The sequence below is a fragment of the Lolium rigidum genome, chromosome 6, assembly GCF_022539505.1.
Source record: "Lolium rigidum isolate FL_2022 chromosome 6, APGP_CSIRO_Lrig_0.1, whole genome shotgun sequence".
Classification (NCBI taxonomy): Eukaryota; Viridiplantae; Streptophyta; class Magnoliopsida; order Poales; family Poaceae; genus Lolium; species Lolium rigidum.
Genome location: NC_061513.1, coordinates 93,525,261 through 93,543,947, shown reverse-complemented (window position 1 = coordinate 93,543,947; position 18,687 = coordinate 93,525,261). Strand labels below are relative to the sequence as shown.

The 18,687-nt window shown below is 45.5% G+C and overlaps 1 protein-coding gene across 1 annotated transcript in view; it reads left to right on the top strand.

Annotated features, from left to right (window-relative positions):
• The window catches only part of LOC124666237 (probable LRR receptor-like serine/threonine-protein kinase At1g06840), a 41,708-nt gene that overhangs the window by 21,066 nt on the left and 1,955 nt on the right, over positions 1-18,687 (top strand). The window contains exons 9-14 of the mRNA XM_047203584.1: positions 15,554-15,622; positions 15,843-15,911; positions 15,978-16,049; positions 16,908-16,976; positions 17,267-17,748; positions 18,342-18,494. Coding sequence (XP_047059540.1) covers positions 15,554-15,622; positions 15,843-15,911; positions 15,978-16,049; positions 16,908-16,976; positions 17,267-17,748; positions 18,342-18,494 — 914 coding nt within the window. The remainder of the gene's footprint in view (positions 1-15,553; positions 15,623-15,842; positions 15,912-15,977; positions 16,050-16,907; positions 16,977-17,266; positions 17,749-18,341; positions 18,495-18,687) is intronic.

Genomic DNA, 18,687 nt, shown 5'->3' with positions numbered 1-18,687 from the left:
ACATGGAATCATCACTCCCATAATATCATTCAAAAACAAAAGATACCAAGTGAATCAAACTCTAATGATCACCACAAGATAGTGTTCTAAATCAAATGAGGAAGCTCCCCAATGTACATGCATAAAATAAAATGTTGCATTTGAATACAATATGCATAACATGGAATCCTCACTCCCTCATTTAAAACACAAACATTTGTAATAGATCATAGATAGAAAAGTAAGCTAAACACTTGCAACAAACAAATAGTTGAGCAACAAGTAAGAGGCACCATAATAAAAAGGCTCAACCAAGATGATATGTGAAATGCATGATAAAGCATATTATAAGACTATTACAAGGATGAGCAAAAAGCATCATCATAGTCTTCAATGAATTATATTGCTTAGCATGACCAATCAATAGGCAATAAATAAATAAGATATCAAAAGGAGATGTATCATCTCTTATGTGTATAAGTTTCTCTAAGTGGGAAATATCACAAAGATATTTATCCACAAAGAAACATGCACACACAAAATAGATACGCAAGAAAAATAGTATGATATCCAAGAAGAAGTCATGCAATATACCAATAAGAATTTTTTCTTAATAGCATGGCCAAAGGCTCAATTTTATCTTATTGTACATTCATGAACTTCAACCACAAACAAATAAAATACATCACAAATATCAACAAGGGATAGAAGATAGTGGGGATGCATTTGAGAAAGGCAACAAGTATCACAAACGAGGATACCAAAAGAAGTAACTAAATTTGCACTTTCATCTATATTGCACATGTGAGAGCCTTGAGGAATTGATATGCAATAAAATTGCTAGATAGGCATAGTTGGGATGGATGAATCATGAGCATGATTTAAAATACTTCCCAACAAATGCACTCATCTCAAATTACTCACATTCACAATAAAGAGGTTTCATTAAGACTTTTGCAAGAAGCACAACATTTGCAAATCAAGAGATTCATGCCAAGATGCAACCATAAGGTTGGATACAAGAAAAGTATGCATGAGAAGATACTTGTTACCAAGATAGCATTGGTGTGGATGTAGTAGATATGTGTTCGTTGACCATCCTAGCTTGCCTCAAGTTACCATTGAGTCACCACTTCTTTCCAAGAGTGAGACAAGCATCCAATGCATATCCATTGTACCTTACACAAAGGTAAGTGCAAAATGGTCCCCAAACTAATTGGGTCCGAAGTAGTTAGACACACTACAACATATAGGACAAACTCCACAATACTATGTGCATATAGATATGAAATTGAATTTCATGCACATCTTAGCCAAATTAGGATTTGATGGAGTTTACCCTATATATTGGATCAAAGAAAGTAACACATGCCATAAGATATACATATATTAAATATGCATGCACAAAACTTTCAAGAACCAAAGGAAGATACAATTTGGACAAAACACCAAATAAATCAAGAGACAATGATTGTCCAAATTATATCAAAGAATCAAATCAACACAAGATTGACTCCAAAGACTTATCTCATTATAAGAAGCTAATTAAACCTAAACACAAAGGAATGAGATAACCAACTCCCAAGAGAGCAAGGTTCCAACGAATAAACCAAACCCTCGAAACTTTTTATGATGGCACAAAGTACCAAAAAGAAAGTTTATGTCTCCCAAAACCAAATTTTTGATAATGATCAAGAGATGTTAAGCATTCTAACAAATATAGGAGAGCTCCCCCAAGATTAGTGCATTATCTAGGATTTTGCATATGAATACTAAATGCACAAAACTAGGATCATCACGCTACCTATATCTACTAAAATGCTAAGAAAGTTTGAATAGACAAATTAGATCCATAAGATGCAAGGAAGACACATGGGAGTCAAAGCACAACACATTCATGGCAATAAATAAGACAATTTAAACACAAGAGCCAATGTAAATATGATCAATAAATTTCTACCCAAAAATAGATTGCCAATTGTCCTAGGACAAGAGGTATTAGGAAATATTTCCCGGCCGTAGTTTGTAAGTATATGTAAGATCATTTTTACACCAAATAAAGCATATGGTAAAAGATAAGAGTTAACCATCATGCAAAGAGAGTTTCTTGATAGCTTCAATTAGTCATACCAACATGCAAAGCAATTAATAGTATTCATACCAACATGCAAAGCAATTAATAGTATTCATACCAACATGCAAAGCAATTAATAGCATTCATACCAACATGCAAAGAAATTAATAGTATGACTTGAAGCACATGGTTTTCCAAAAATGTATTGAGGGACACATTGTGAAAAACCATGCCAAGAAAAACTTTCACAAATAAGATCCACAAAGATATTAGCAATGAAGCCATTTAAGCAAATTGGAACTTGTTTGAGCAAACTTGGCACATAGGAGAGAGATAATTTACGATATCAATTCTATGTGACACAACCTCAAATGTTCACATTTTCTAGGATTGTAATATGCACAAAGCTTATTACTCCCCCATAATGTGATAAGGAATTTATTTTCACAAGAGGCAAATAAGATCCAACTAGAGATATTAATGGACATTAGAATTTGAATTTCTCATGAAGATGACATACCACATAGAGACTAGATAATCTTGCAATATCAATTCTAAGTGATATTCCTCATGTACACACATTGTTAGGATCATGAAATTCCCAAAGGAATATCACTCCCCAAAATGGGATAGTCCATTAATCGCTCATAAGAGCCATATAAGATACAACAAGATGCAAGGAGGCTCCAACACAAATACAAATACATGGTGTGCAACCCAACATACATAGACTTGATTTCTCAAGAAAAGCAAGTAGGAAGCACAACATATACAAACACATGTTAGGAACAAAACTAACACATGCAAAGGGGTGAGTAACTTTCAATATAAACGAGTTGAGCACATGTTACCGCAAGGAGGAACATTGAATATATGATAGAAGCAAGATAACCAAAAGACTTGGCTTGAGATAATATAAATGATGAAGATCCCTTAATTCTTCATGATGTATCCAAGTCTCCAATGCCCTCCAACAAGCACCTTATTGATCAAGTTTTGGATTGTTGGTCCCCAACTAAGTTGGGTCCTAAGAGGTTAGTCACAATAGGCTTAGCAACCCAAATGGTTCTTTTCTTGACACCACATTGAGCACCAACAAATTTCGCAAACACATTGCCACCCTCATCCTTACGAAGAGAATAAACATCATCAACGGTGATAGAGTTGGATGAGGTACCAATAGTGCAAAAGGAGGAGATGTGGCCCTTCTCGCGGCATATGTAGCAAGTTCTTTTCTTCTCCTTCTTCTCACTAGATTTCTCCACAATGGGAGCATTGGCTTGATTCTTCTTGGGAAGTGGCATTTCTTCAACTTGAGGTTGAATATGAGTTTGAGCTTGACGCCGCTTCACTTTTTGCTTCTTCTTCAAAGGGCAAGATCTAACATGGTGCCCTTCAATTTTGCACTTTAAGCAAACAATCTTGGCCGGGTCTTTGACTTGTACTTGGCCCTTGTTGTTGTTGTTGTTGTTGTTGTTGTTGTTGTTGTTGTTGTTCTTGGACTTGTTATTGTTGTTGGATTTGAATCCAAGTCCACTCTTGTCATTGGGGGATTGTTGCACACTTAACATCGTGTCAAGTTTGCATTTCCCTTCATGACTCTTTACCAAGTCGGTCTTCAAAGAAGTGACTTGGGCCTTGAGCTCTTTGATTTCCTCTACATGGTTAGTAACAACACAAGTACTAGAGGAAGTAGAACCTTCATTGTTAGAGCAACAAGGCAAGGAAGATAATTCATCACAAGATTTAGCAATACTATGAGTGGATGAATTACTAGGACTAGCACATGGCAATATAGCATTTTGGGTAGTAGTGCTAGTATCCACATGAGGCTCACAAGGTGTTGCCTTTGATATGATAGACTCGTGAGCTAACTTTAGCCTATCATGAGAAGCTAGAAGATCCTCATGGGAGCTAGAAAGCTTTCCATGATTTTCTTCCAATTTCCCATAATTTCTAGTTAGCAACTCAAGTTGAGCCCTTAGCTCAACATTCTCCTTTAAGATAGATGCTTCACAAGAAGTAGAGTTAGTAGCACAAGCATCATCACAAGACATATTAAGAAGAGAGGGTAACATAGCATGCTCTTTTAAATAGGAAGCTTGAAGTTGCTCATGGGACTTGGTGAGGATAGAGTGTTCGCTCTCCAAGACCTTGTGGGCCTTGTCTAGATCATCTAGATCCTTAACAAGTTTATCATGACCAACACCAACTTTGGGATTTTCCTTTTTAAGCATTTTTACTTGAGCTTTAGCATGGTCTCTTTCCTTAGTGAGTTTAGAAACTATTTCATTTTGAGACACTTCAAGGGTTTCAAGTTGCTCTTCAAGAGAGGCTATGGTCTCTTGTTCTTCTTCAAGATCATTCTTTAGGGATGCTACATCATTGGCATACTCTCGTTCAAGAGCACCCTTTTTATCAATGGTGTTCTCATGCATCCAAATAAGTTTTTGGCTCTCAATAGCGATAGTCAAGATTTCAAAGAAGTGAGTGCTAGCAATTTTATCTTTGCAAATAACCTTGAATACGCTCTTACCCTTATCGCGTAGAGAGACAACCCAATCCTCTTCTTCATATTCATCCTCATCCTTATCACCACGAGACATATTAGGTTCCATGGTAGGAGGTACCGTGGAACCCTTGGCCATAAGGCATATATGAGGACCGTGAGATAAAGACGAGGAGTTACTTGAGGCTCCTTTCAAGATCTTGTCTTGACCAATAGAATCTTTGGTCTCCTCTACATTGTTAGACACACAACAACTAGAGGAAATAGAATCATTTTTATCATGGCCACAAGACAATGCAAGCATATCTTCATTAGATTTTTTCAAGCAACTTACACATGATATGCAAGGACTATCAACACAAGCATGTAAATCATTTCTAGTGCTAGATGTGTTTGAGTCCGTAGATGAAACATTGCAATGAGATAGAGATGAATAATCATTAATAGAAAGCTCAATATCAACATTGCAATTTTCATCACCACTCACCATATCATTACCTTGTGTCTTGACACACTTTGGTGCAGTGGATGAAGATGAGAACTCATCACGGCCGGAAGTGGAAGCAATGCAATCATCCTTAAGAATATTGGACACATCATATTTATCTTGAATTTTTGTCCATAACTCATGAGCGCTCCAAAAAGGCAAGTATGGAAAAAGACCTACATCTCGCAAAGCATTCATAAGAACATTAGAAGCTTGAGAATTGAGATATAAATTTTTCTCATCCTCTAAAGATAGATTTTGTGAATCCATAGGAGGAGAAAAACCTATATCTACAATTTTCTCCATATGAGGGTCAATGTCCCGAAAATGACTAAGCATGCAAATTTTCCAAACATCATAATTTGTGCCATCTAATATAAGAGTGTTATTGTGCACTAATCCTCTAGCCGACATCTTTACTCTCAAGGCGGTGAAGCCTAAGAATGAGAGACCTTGCTCGATACCAATTGAAAGGACACGGATGTCGCCTAGAGGGGGTGAATAGGCGGTTTAAAACTTTTACGAGATGGGCTTAACAAATGCGGAATAAAACTAGCGTTTACTTTGTCAAGCCCAATGCCTATATACTATGGTTCACCTATGTGCACCAACAACTTATGCTAAGCAATACAAGCAACTTATGTGATAGCAAGATGTATAACTTCAAGCACGATGGATATCACAAAGTAAAGTGCATAAGTAAGGAGCTCGGGTATAGAAATAACCGAGGCACGCGTGAGACGACGATGTAGCCCGAAGTTCACACTCTTGCGAGTGCTACTCTTCGTTGGAGCGGTGTGGAGGACAAGTCACTCCAAAAGCACGAGGGCCACCGTATTCTCCTCGAGAATTCCCACCAAGAGGGATGTCCTCGAACCACTATGTAACCTTAGGGAGGTTACCGAACCCGCACAAAGCTTGGGGCTATCTCCACAACTTAATTGGAGGCTCCCAACAAATTGCCACAAAGGCCTTGCCCTTGAAGATTCTCCACAACTTAATTGGAGTCCCCAAGAACACCACTAAGATGCCACAAAGGCCTTGCCCTTGAAGATTCTCCACAACTTAATTGGAGTCCCCAAGAACACCACAAAGATGCCACAAAGGCCTAGAATCCGTCTAGGGTTCCAAGAACCCAAGAGTAACAACTTTCTTGCTTTCACCTCCACGAATCACCGTGGAGAACTCAAACCGATGCACCAAATGCAATGGCAAGAACACCACAAAGATGCTCAAGTCCTTCTCTCTCAAATTCCAACAAAGCTACAAAAGCTATTGGTGGAATAAGAGAGGAAGAACAAAGGAATTCACAAAGAACACCAAGATCAAGATCTAGAGAGTTCCACTCACAAAGAGATGGATTTGATTGGTAGAAATGTAGATCTAGATCTCCTCTCTCTTTTCCCTCAAGAATATGCAAGAATCATGGGAGGAATCAAGAACTAGGGCAAGCTTTGAAGTACAACAATGGAGGGGAGAGAGAGAAAGTGAACCAACCAGCCCAAGGAGGAAGAAGGGGGTCTTATATACCCCCTCCCAACGAAATATGACCGTTTGGGGCCTCCCAAGCCGGAAAATCCGCCCCCGGGCCGGATTATCCGCCCCGAAATCGCCCCTGGACTCGGGCCGGATATTTGGCCGGATATTTGCCCGGAATTGGCCATTCGGGCCGGATTATCCACCCCCGTAAAACTGCGAAACACCAAAACTAAAACGGGCATAACTTTAGCATCCGGACTCCGATTTTGATGATCTTGGGCTTGTTTTAAAGCTAGGAACAAGCTCTACAAGATCATGCAGGAAAACATCATAGTCCAACAAGGGAGGATAGAAACAAATGATGAAAGGTTTGACCTATCTAAAAAAGACATACCGGTAAAACCTCCAATCTCGAAAATGCAACAAGTTGCCCGTGCAAAAACCATTCTTGATGAACTAGAGCTTGTCATGAGAATAAGCACAAGATCTAAATCATCACATGGATAAGATCCAAATAATAACCAAGAAAGATGATGAACCAAACTCGAAAACGCAACAAGTGATCTATGCAAAATCCGTTTTCGATGAACTAGAGCTTGTCATGAGAATAGGCACAAGCTCTAAAACATCACATGGATAAGGTCCAAATAACAACCAAGAAAGATGATGCAAGGATGCAAAGGTTTGAGCTCTCTCCGAACGATACGATCGAGTTACTCACTCGAGAGCCCTCTTGATAGTACGGCAACTAAACTATAAACCGGTCTCCAACTACACTATGAGACCGGTGAGAAAGAAACCCTATCAAGAGCAAACCTTATACTTGCGCATTCCACTTGAGCTTGATGATGACGATCTTGACCTCAACAAGATGGAACGCCTTTCTTGCTTGTGCTTGCTTGACGAAGTCTTGTGAATTGCTCCCCCATAATCCACCATGGGAGAGCTTCTTCTTCAGCGCATCTTCACATAACCATGACCACCATGTGGATTGCTCCCCCATAATCCACCATGGGAGAGCTTCTTCTTCGGCGCATCTTCACATATCCATGATCACCATATGGATGGCAAGACTCAAGCAAAGGATCTCTTCGAGATGGCTCATCTTGAACTTGCACTTCATTTCTCCATGGCAAGCTTCAAGCTTATGAACTCTTCGAGTTGGCTCATCTTGAACTTGCACTACATTTCTTCATTCTTCATCATGTTGATGTCTTGAAGTAACTTGAGGGCTCACTTCATCTTCATCTTCAAGACATACTTGACACTTGATATCCTTCATCAATTTCTTCTTATTGCAACCTTGAAGCCAACATATGGTTCAAGAATTGCCTATGGACAACTCCTACAAATATAACTCAATGCAAACATTAGTCCATAGGGATTGTCATTAATTACCAAAACCACACATGGGGGCTCCATGCACTTTCAGCCGGCCCAATCCGCATCCGTGTACGTGATCATCGAATCAGCGACGGATGGTATGAGCTGGAGGCCGTGGCCGAGGGTGCCCTTGACGTAGCGAAGAACACGCTTGATCAACACGAGATGCTGGTCTCGCGGATCGTGCATGTGAAGACATATTTGCTGCACGGCGTATGCGATGTCGGGACATGTGAACGTCAAGTACTGTAAAGCATCGGCAAGGCTGCGATACTCCGTAGGATCAGCGACGGGAGATCCAGCGGTAGAGGCGAGCTTGGGTGCGGTGTCGATGGGGGTCGATGAGGACGTGCACGCTGTCATGCCAGCGCGATCCAGAATCTCAGCAGCGTACTTCTGTTGGGAGAGGAACATCCCAGAGGAAGTACGGGTGACCGCGATGCCGAGGAAGTAGTGGAGATCCCCCATGTCCGTCATGGCGAACTCGGAGTTGAGAGCCGTGATGATGCACTGGAGAAGGGGCGTCGAGGAGCCCGTGAGAATGATGTCGTCGATGTATAGGAGCAGGTAGGCCGTGCCGAGTGTGCTGTGGAGCACGAAGAGGGAGGTGTCGGACTTGGAGCAAGTGAAGCCGATGGTCCCGACGAAGGAGGCGAAGCGCTGGTACCACGCGCGCGGAGCCTGCTTCAAACCGTAGAGGGAGCGGTTGAGACGGCAGACATGGTTCGGGCGGGTGGCGTCGATGAAGCCCGTAGGCTGTCGACAGTAGACGGTCTCGGACAACGTTCCATGAAGGAAGGCGTTCTTGACGTCGAGCTGGCGGATGCCCCAGTTGAGGGAGAGCGCGATGGAGAGGATGACGCGGATCGTAGCCGGTTTGACAACCGGACTGAAGGTCTCGTCGAAGTCGATGCCGGGAGCTCGGGAGAAGCCACGAAGAACCCAACGTGCCTTGTACCGATCAAGGGAGCCGTCGGGGTTGAGCTTGTGGCGAAAAACCCATTTGCCGGTGACGATGTTGGCCTTGGAGGGAGGATGCACGAGATCCCACGTGTTGTTGGACATGAGTGCACCGTATTCGGCCTGCATAGCATCGAGCCAGTTGGGGTCCTTGAGAGCTGTCCGAACCGTTTTAGGGATCGGAGACAGGACGCCGGTGGCCGTGGTGTTGAGGTTGAGGCGCTCCCGTGGTCTGATGACCTTGCCGGCCTGGCACCGTGTCACCATCTGAGGAACGACGGGTGGTGGCGAGGGAGAGCGGGGCGGTGTGGCCGATGGAGAGCTCGGTGGAGAGGACGCCGTGGAGGGCGTGGCCGAGATGGTCGGAGAGCGCGCAGGAGTCGCAGTCGGGGGCGAGGACGATGCTGCGGGCGAGGCCGCGGGCGACGCCGCGGGTGAGGCTGCCGCGGCAGAGTAGCGGGGCGCGGCAGGTTGCCGAGGGACCGCGGCAGGCTGCCGGGGAGCCACGGCAGGGGTCGGCACCACACGCTGCCGAGAGCTCGCAGGTGGCGGGACGGGGATGAATGTGTCGCTGTCATCATCCGCAGGGGCCGCGATATGTTCCTGGAGGAAATCATAAGAGTGTGTAACGTTCGTTTAAAGTTAGTCTCATCAAAGACGACATGCCGAGATATGATGATACGGCGAGTCGCTATTTCCATGCATCGGTAGCCCTTGTGATTAGGCGCATAGCCAAGAAAGATGCAGGGAGTAGAGCGAGGAGATAACTTATGCGGCATGGTGGATGCAATATTGGGATAACATAGACATCCAAAGACACGAAGGTTGGAGTAGGAGGGAGGGGTAGAGTAGAGAGCCGCGAAGGGGCAGGAAGCAGAGATCGTGGTGGTAGGGAGACGGTTTAGAAGGTATGTGGCAGCATGTAAAGACTCGACCCAAAACTTAGGCGGCATGGAGGCTTGGAATAGAAGTGTGCGAACGATGTCATTTACCGTGCGAATAACTCGTTCAGCCTTGCCGTTTTGTTGGGACGTGTAGGGGCAGGAAAAACGCACGTGGATGCCGTGAGTGGACGCAAGATCATGAAGAGATCTGTTGTCGAATTCCTTGCCATTATCACACTGTATCTGTTGCAGAGTTAGTGCAAACTGAGTTTGTACATACGTACGAAAGTTAGAGAGAACACCAAAGGTTTCAGATTTGCGTCGTAGTGGAAAAGTCCATAAAAAATGAGTAAAATCATCCAATATGACTAAGAAATATTTATAACCAGACATGCTTTCAACCGGAGAGGTCCAGAGATCACAGTGTACAAGTTCAAAAGGACGCAAAGTACGACTAGTAGAATCTGAAAATGGTAAACGAACGTGTCAACCAAGTTGACACGCATGACATAGACTGGACCCTTTTATTTCTTTGTGACAAGGTAGCGATGACGCGAGGCGGCGGAGCGAGTCGTGTCCTGGGTGACCGAGGCGGCGGTGCCAAAGGGTGGGGGCGTCGGTGGAGGCGATCAAGGCGTGGAGAGCGACACCGGGGGCGGAGTACGGGTAGAGGTCACCCGAACTATTGCACCTGAGAATTACCGCCTTGGTATAGAGGTCCTTCACAGAGAAACCAGCAGGGTCAAATTCAACGGAGACACAATTATCACAAGTGAATTGTCTAACAGATATTAGATTTTTGATGATACTAGGAGTAACTAGAACATTTTGTAGATGAAGTGGACGGTTAAAAAAGGATGAACGGAGAGATGCATAGCCGGAGGAGGTGACAGGAAGAGAGGAACCATCACCAACGACTATGCTAGAAAAAGGAGCACGAGAGTTAAGATTTTTGAGGATACCGGCATCCGATGACATGTGAGCAGAGGCGCCTGTGTCCATGACCCACTCGGTAGGAGGGGGCTGAAGGCTCATGGCGTTGAGCTGGTTGATGAGGGCGGTGGCGTCCCATGATGGAGCGGTTGGGGCAGGGGCGTAGCCGTACGGTGCGGGTGGTGCAGGGGCGTAGCCGTACGGGGCAGCGGTGTTGTAGTAGCCGTACGGGGTGGGCGCCGCTGCCTGCGGGGACGCCATGAAGCCGTGCGCCGCGGGACGAGGAGATGCCGCGCTGGGACGCGGTCCGAGGATGCCCGTGCCCATGGGGTACATGCAGATGGACCCCGTCCACGGGTTGTACGGCGTGGGAGCGGCTGCTGCACCGCCAGGTGCTGCAGGGGCGCCGTTGACCTTCCTCTTCTTGCCCTTGGGGCGGCCGCCATTCGGGTTGAACGGCGGTGGTGCAGGGGCCGGGGGGCCGTAGGCCGGAGGGGGGCCGTAGCCCGGTGGCGGAGGACGGGGAGGTGCAGGGCCACGATACCCAGGGGCGCCGCCACCGCCAGTGTTGGTGTAGAGGGCAGCAGGGGCCGAGGCGCGGTTGCCGTGGTGCGGCTTAAGCTCCTGGAGGAGGAGCATGTTGCGCAGCTGGAGGAAGGAGGGGAACGGGGTCAGCAGCGGGACGAGCGCGGCGATGTGGTCGTAGTCGGAGTCGAGACCCTTGAGGAGGTTCCAGACGAGGGCATCATCGGCGACGGGGGCGCCGACATCACCGAGGGCGTCGGCCACGGTTTTCTGCTCGAGGCAGTAGGCCGTGATAGACTTACCCTCCTGCTCGATGTTGCGGAATTTCTGGCCGAGATAGCCAGCCCGGGCCTGCTGGTTGTCGCGGAAGAGGGCGACGATGCGCTGCCAGATGGAGTAGGCCGTGGTGGGGCTCTCCATCACCATGTCGGTGATCTCGGGCGTGACGGAGCCGTAGAGCCAGCGCAGAACGGTGGCGTCCATGCGCAGCCACTCGTCGTCATCGGCGGGCGGCGTGGCCGTGGTGAGGTGATCGGCGAGGGCGTAGGTGGTGACGGCGATCTGCACCATGGTGTTCCAGCGGGTGAAGTTCGACGCCTTGAGGTCGAGGGTGACGGGGATGAGCGCCTTGACGCTCTGGATGTTGGTGGCCTGGGCCCAAAGAGCGGCAAAGGGAGAGGCGCCGGCGTCGGACATGGTGGGGGAGGAGGGGCGGCGGCGCAGGGGAGGAACCCTAGCGCGGCGACGGTAGTAGAGGATGGTGGCGGAAGCTGAGGTTTGTTTGGCTGATACCATGTAGAAAGGTAGAATTGGATGGGATAGGTCACAATGGTGCCTTCCGTGTAATCTCATATATATAGGCAAATACAAGATTTACAATAACTACCATAATGGCCTCAATCTCCTATGAACAGAAGGCTCAAGATATGGTGGTTAATGACACCGATATCCTAGAGATATTCGGTGGCCTAACATTTCCGACCATGCGGCCATGGCTGAAGCTACCTTCGCACACTTTGAGGGCCTACTGGGCACCTCGGTGGCAAGGGCACACTCGCTGGACGTAGATTTTCTGGGTATCACTCCAGAGGATCTCTCCGAGCTCGAGGTGGCGTTCACGGAAGAGGAGGTTTGGGAGGTGATCAAGCACTTGCCGCCAGGCAAGGCTCCCGGCCCCGATGGGTTCACGGCTGAGTTCCTGCAGAAATGCTGGGGGGTGGTCAAGGCTGACTTCATGGCGGCTTTTGACAAGATTTACACGATGTGCGGGCGCGGATTCCAAGGCCTTAACCAGGCTCTGCTGGTTCTGCTGCCCAAGCGCCCGGACGCTATGGCGCTAAGTGATTACAGGCCGATAAGTCTTATCCACATCTTTGCCAAGCTGGTGGCGAAGATCTTGGCTACTAGGCTGGCACCTCGGATGGAGTCGCTGGTGGACCGCAACCAATGCGCCTTCATCCGCAAAAGGTGCATCCACGACAACTTCATGTTGGTCCAACAGACAGCCCGTTTCCTGCACAGAGGGAAGGAGCCGATGGTGATGCGAAGCTGGATATCGCTCAGGCCTTTGACTCGGTATCCTGGGGTTTCCTCATGGAGGTTCTCCAGAAGATAGGGCTTGGCAGGTTCCGAGAGCTTGTCTCTCTGCTGCTGGCCACGGCTAGTACTCGGGTGCTGCTCAGCAGTGAGCCAGGCCCCCCGATCTGGCATCGGAGGGGACTGAGACAGGGGGACCCCCCTGTCGCCATCGTTTTTTGTCCCAGTGATGAACTCGCTCAACAAGGTGCTTCCCAAGGCATCTGAGCTGGGTGTGCTGCGACAGTTGGCGCGGCGGGACCTGGCGACCTCTGTGTCGCTTTATGCGGATGATGTGGTGATCTTCTGTCACCCAGACGAGACAGAGTTGAGTGCGGTCTGCGGCATCCTGGAGCTGTTCGGACAGGCCTCCGACTTACGCCAACTACGCTAAATGCTCGGTGTCCCCGATTGCGTGTTTGGAGGAGGAGGCTGGGGCTGCTGCGGAGCACATGGAGTGCCAGCTAACGCCTTTTCCGGTGAAGTACCTGGGTATTCCCCTGTCTACAAGGCGTCTGTCGGCCGAGACTTTCCAGCCGCTTGTGGATAGGCTAGCTGACAAGCTGCCAACGTGGCGGGCTTCCATGATGCCGCAAGCCGGACGTTTGGCGCTGATCCGAGCCGTGCTGGCGGCAATCCCATTGCACCAGCTGGCGGTTCTGGCCCTGAACAAAAAGACTCTCAAGCAGATCAACAAGATCCTGCGAGGGTTCCTCTGGGTGGGCCGGGCAGAGGCCAATGGAGGTCACTGCCAAGTGAACTGGGCAAGGGTGTGTCGGCCGCTGTATCTAGGCGGGCTGGGGATCCCCGACCTGGCACGTATGGCCATAAGCCTTAGGGTGTGTTGGCTGTGGAGGATGCGCACTGACCCACTACGTCCGTGGCGCGGGCTAGACATGCAGTTCTCGAAGGCGGAGCCGCTCTCTTCTGGGAGGACCGATGGTTGGACGACAGATCCATCAAGGAGATGGCGCCGGAGGTGTTCGCGCTGGTTCCTAAACGGCGCAGGAAGGTGCGTACGGTGCGTCAGGCACTGGTAGACCGCACATGGATCCCCGACATAGCTGGAGCACCTAGCGCCCTTGCACTATGGCAATATGTGCAAGTATGGAGCAGGCTTAGGGAGGTCCAGCTTTCGGAGGAACAGGTTACGATGACTTGGGTTTGGACGACGGATGGCCAGCACACCACCCATTCTTGCTATGAGGCCCTCTTTCAGGGGGAGATCACCTCACCATCATGGGAGCTGAACTGGAGATCCTGGGCGCTCCCTAGGGTGAAATTCTTTATCTGGCTGGCCTGCCTTGACAGGTGTTGGACGGGTGCGAGGCTGGCGCGTCGTGGCCTGCCACATGCGCCCAAATGCCCGCTGTGTGACCAATCCGAGGAGACTATGACGCACCTACTCACTGGATGCTCATTCTCCAGGATGGTCTGGTTCGAGGTCCTCTCGTGGATCCGATCCACCTCTGGGTCTCCTTCTTCGGAGGGGGACTTCGCGGAGTGGTGGTCGCAGGTGGTGCGTACCGCTCCTCGCCAGTTGCGTAAAGGTACATCGTCGATAATCATGCTCACGGCATGGTGGATCTGAAAGCACCGGAATGCTGCGATCTTTGACAACGCACAACCTTCGGTGTCTTCCCTGCTCAGCGACATCAAGACCGAAGCTCAACAGTGGGCGAACGCGGGAGCCCGGGGTGTCCGCCAGATCCTCCCCTAGACTAGGTCTCCTTTCTTGGGTCGAGTTGTAGTGCGGGGTGTTCGTCCTCTCATGGACATGTACATATAACCTTTATTTCTATCTATGCATCGAAACGCAAGTCTTTTGCGTTTTCGCGAAAAGCATGTCCTGAGCCGAAGTGAAGCAGCACAAGGTTGTGGGCAAACAACTTAACTTTGTAACAATATGGACAACTAAGGTTCGTGTCTGATCGTGTGGTGGCCTTCTTCTTAGGGCTTACACGGTTTATGTGTGCTTAAACGTTATTGACTTTAGTTAACGGCGGGGTCAAAAACCAGCAGAAATTAAGAGTTTAAGACATATAATCAAGACTTCCAAGGCCAACAAGACAGGAGCAGGGCCAGCTAGACCAAAAACCAGTAGAAATTAGGAGGGGTTTAAGCTAGGGGCGGTGACTTAAGGACCTCATTTTCTGGAATGAGGTAGAAATATGCAGCAGTCAAAATTTATTTGACTTGTGTTTTTTCTTCTCTTTTCTGTATTGTCCCTTATCACGAACGGAACCTGTTTTTATGCCCAACTTGGCATGCTAATTGAACCTCCAGTACATTTATACACAATAAGTATCAAGTGAACACAAACACCCTCACACAAATAGAAAAGCTTAAGCTTGAGATAGTAGTTGGTAGATGATAATTAATTATTTCTCTTGTTTAGAATGCCACATAGCAGCTAGATCACGATGCACTCAGTCCATATCTCTAAAAATCTCTCTAGTTAGTTTTTTGTTTCTCTCAAGAGGTAAATCTTAAGTATGTAGAAAAATTCCCCTACCCAATTAATTAATCAGGCCCTCAGTGGAGACAATTCATTTAATAAGACCACTAAAATGTCTCTAGTTAGTTTTTTGTTTCTCTCAAGGGGTAAATCTTAAGTATTTAGATAAAAAATTCCCCTATCCGATTAATTAATCAGGCCCTCAGTGGAGACAGTTCATTTGATAAGACCAATGTCCATTATCTATCATACACAAACTCAAATCAAGATATGTGTTCAAGTCCATAATCCTTTTCAATGTTGCCAGGAGTCTTAGGAATTGCAGTTTGCAAGGAGTTATTCCTGATCTAAGCGGCATACCTGGACTTAGCTATTTGTAAGTCCAGATCAAAATATCTGCAATTTCTTTTTCATTCTTACATTTTTTATATCCTACTATCAGATTTTACCCTTTTTTTGTTAGTTCATAGCGGAACGATTTCCTTGCCCAGGATATATTTTGTGGATAATCATCATTCAATAAAATCGCCCATTCAGTTTATGATACCCAGGAAATTATTCTGCATCTCTTTGCTAATTCTGGCATGCAATTTCAGGGATCTTGGCTGGAACCAACTGACAGGATCTATACCAACTAATAGGCTGGCTTCAAATATCACTACAATGTATGTTTCTCTAGATAACCTTATATACTTCTTTAAATAAGAAAACTAACCTCTAATTTCATGCAGTGACTTATCGCATAACTTTCTTAATGGAACTATTCCGAGAAACTTCTCCGGGCTGCCTAATCTTCAGTTCTTGTAAGTAAATTTTAACTTACAAAGCAATGTTCCAATCCTTGATAACTGTACTTTTCTGTAGTGCTAGCTAACCTTTCATGACATTCAAGATTCAGGATTTTTGATCATTTGCCACACTTTACTTTTAATTTTGATCATTTGCCACATTGACCACCACATGTCAGTGACACATGGTGTGGCAAATGATAAAATTGAAAAGTAAAGTATGGAAAATTCTCAAATCAATGATTTATCTGTTGAACTATAACTTACTACATTTATTTTTCAAAACAAGTAGTGGGTGAAGATAAAGGTCCATGAAAATTCGTCGTAGCGTGTGCTTGTTGTCTAGGTTTGTGGGTCTTTTTCAGTTTTCTTGTGAACAAAACCGTTCGTGATTTTAGTGTAATTTAACTCCTTGCCACTTAATGAAAACTGAAAAGATGAGCAAAGCTTTTGAGCATTCTCTACAAAAACTGATCTTATTTTACAAATACAAGTATGTCGGCCAGCAGTACGTCACTATTTATTTTGTTCGAACTAGATATGAAAATGTTGTTTCACAGCATAGATTTGGCACTTGATCGGACTGCATCAAAGTCAGCAATCCATGTACCCGAACCTTAATTTGTTTTTCTTCTTGCCATAGGTTTTTTTGTGGGTTTCATCTCTACCCTTGTTGCTGTTGCTGTATATGAAGATGTGGTTTTACAGGTCGATTGAAGCAAACAATATCGATGGCGCTGTTCCATCGGCAATCTGGAGTGACGTCACTTTTAAGGGAAATGGAAGCCTTGTTCTGTATGATTCTCTTTGCAAATGAACTTTTTGCTAATCTATTTGAGATATGCATGTGTAATGTTTTTTTTGATAATGCAGGGACTTTCAAAACAACTCCCTTGACACTATTCCAGATGAATTTGAGCCTCCAAAAGCTGTTGTTCTTCTGTATGTACTTCATTATCAGTTTGTACTTCCTGCACACACACATATACATAGCCCTGGTTCAGCTGCATAGTTTGCTTGGAATATGGAAATATAATTGCAGGAGCTGAAAATTTTGGTGATTAGTAGCATGCGCTGTCAAGTTACAAGCTTGGGTAGACCTATATAAGAAATGTTAAGGTCAATACAGATCCCATAATACGGACAAATATAATTATGACCACAGGAGCTTGTAAACCAGATTATTTCTCTTTCTGCTGCGACAGATAATCATTGTCATCATTACTTTGCAGGCTTTTTGGAAACCCTGTATGTGATGCTTCCAATGCAGCTCGAGCAGCCAGACTTTGTCAACCCACATCTGTAAACAAAGTACCGTCTGGGCCACAAGTTATTATAGACTGTGTTGCTTGCTCGACGGATAAAAATTATGAATACAATCCATCGTCCCCAATACCTTGCATCTGTGCTGTGCCTGTCGGAGTTGGATTTCGACTGAAGAGTCCGGGGATCTCAGAATTCCGCCCCCACAAAGAATTTTTTGAGTTCAACTCAACCTCTCAATTAGGCCTGAGTATTTACCAGCTATACATTGAGGATTACATATGGGAGGCTGGTCCAAGGCTGAATATGAATCTGAAGTTATTCCCAAATAATACTAATTTATTCACTATGTCAGAGGTTATGCGGCTCAGGCAATTACTTGCTGGATGGGAGATAACTCTACCAGATGTTTTTGGTCCGTACGAGCTTCTCAAATTCACCTATGCAGACGGTATGTTAAATTTACTTTGCAGCAAAGGATACTATTCACAAATGCACCTATTATGAAATTTATTTTGCCAAAGTAAGCGATAAGATATTAACAGAGATTTTTTAATGGTTTCATGTGCTATCAGAATTAGACATCCCTGAATTTTTTTAATTTGATTCTCCTACTATATGAAGTAATACGCTCTATAGAGTTCAAAATGAAAATAATTGCACGTAACATATTAAAGCTCGATATTTCTTTGCCTCCTTCGAGCCTATGTCCCATAATTTCTTTGGTTATTTTTTATGAGGTAGTATTCTCTTATTCAAACCCTAAAATACCTCAAAGAGGGCTCCCTCATGATGGGCTCAGGATGGCAAGAAAGGGAGATCGTTAAATTCGGGATCCATTTCTTAGGGTTCATGTGGATCCACAGAATGAAAAAAACACCGAGAATTTTTCAAAAGGCATACCAATTTAACAAGTAATTTAGAAGAAAAAATCTTTGTTTAAAATTTACCACAACGTGCTCCATAGAAAATGCCGCTGTACAAAATACTCCATATAATTTTATAATTCACTGGCTTACTGGTTTGCCTCTTTTCCTTTTGCAGAATTTCCAACTGTGATATCATCAGGTTTAAGTAAGGGTGCACTAGCAGGGATTTTGGTAGGAACAGTTACTGCTGCTATTGCAGTGTCTGTAGCTTCTACAGTTTTTATAATGAGAAAACGCCCGATACATCGAACAGTTTCGAGGCGGTCATGTAAGTCATTATATTTGTTAAACTAACATAGCTTTTCATGTGCTACCAAAAACTTGCTGTCTGACTAATTAAAAATCGCTTGCTGTGTTATCTGGCAACTAGTGTTATTTAGGAACATCTTTCTTTTAATAGAAGCTACAACATCTAATATATTTCAACAATATAGCGAAGAAACTTAAAGTATTGCAGTAGA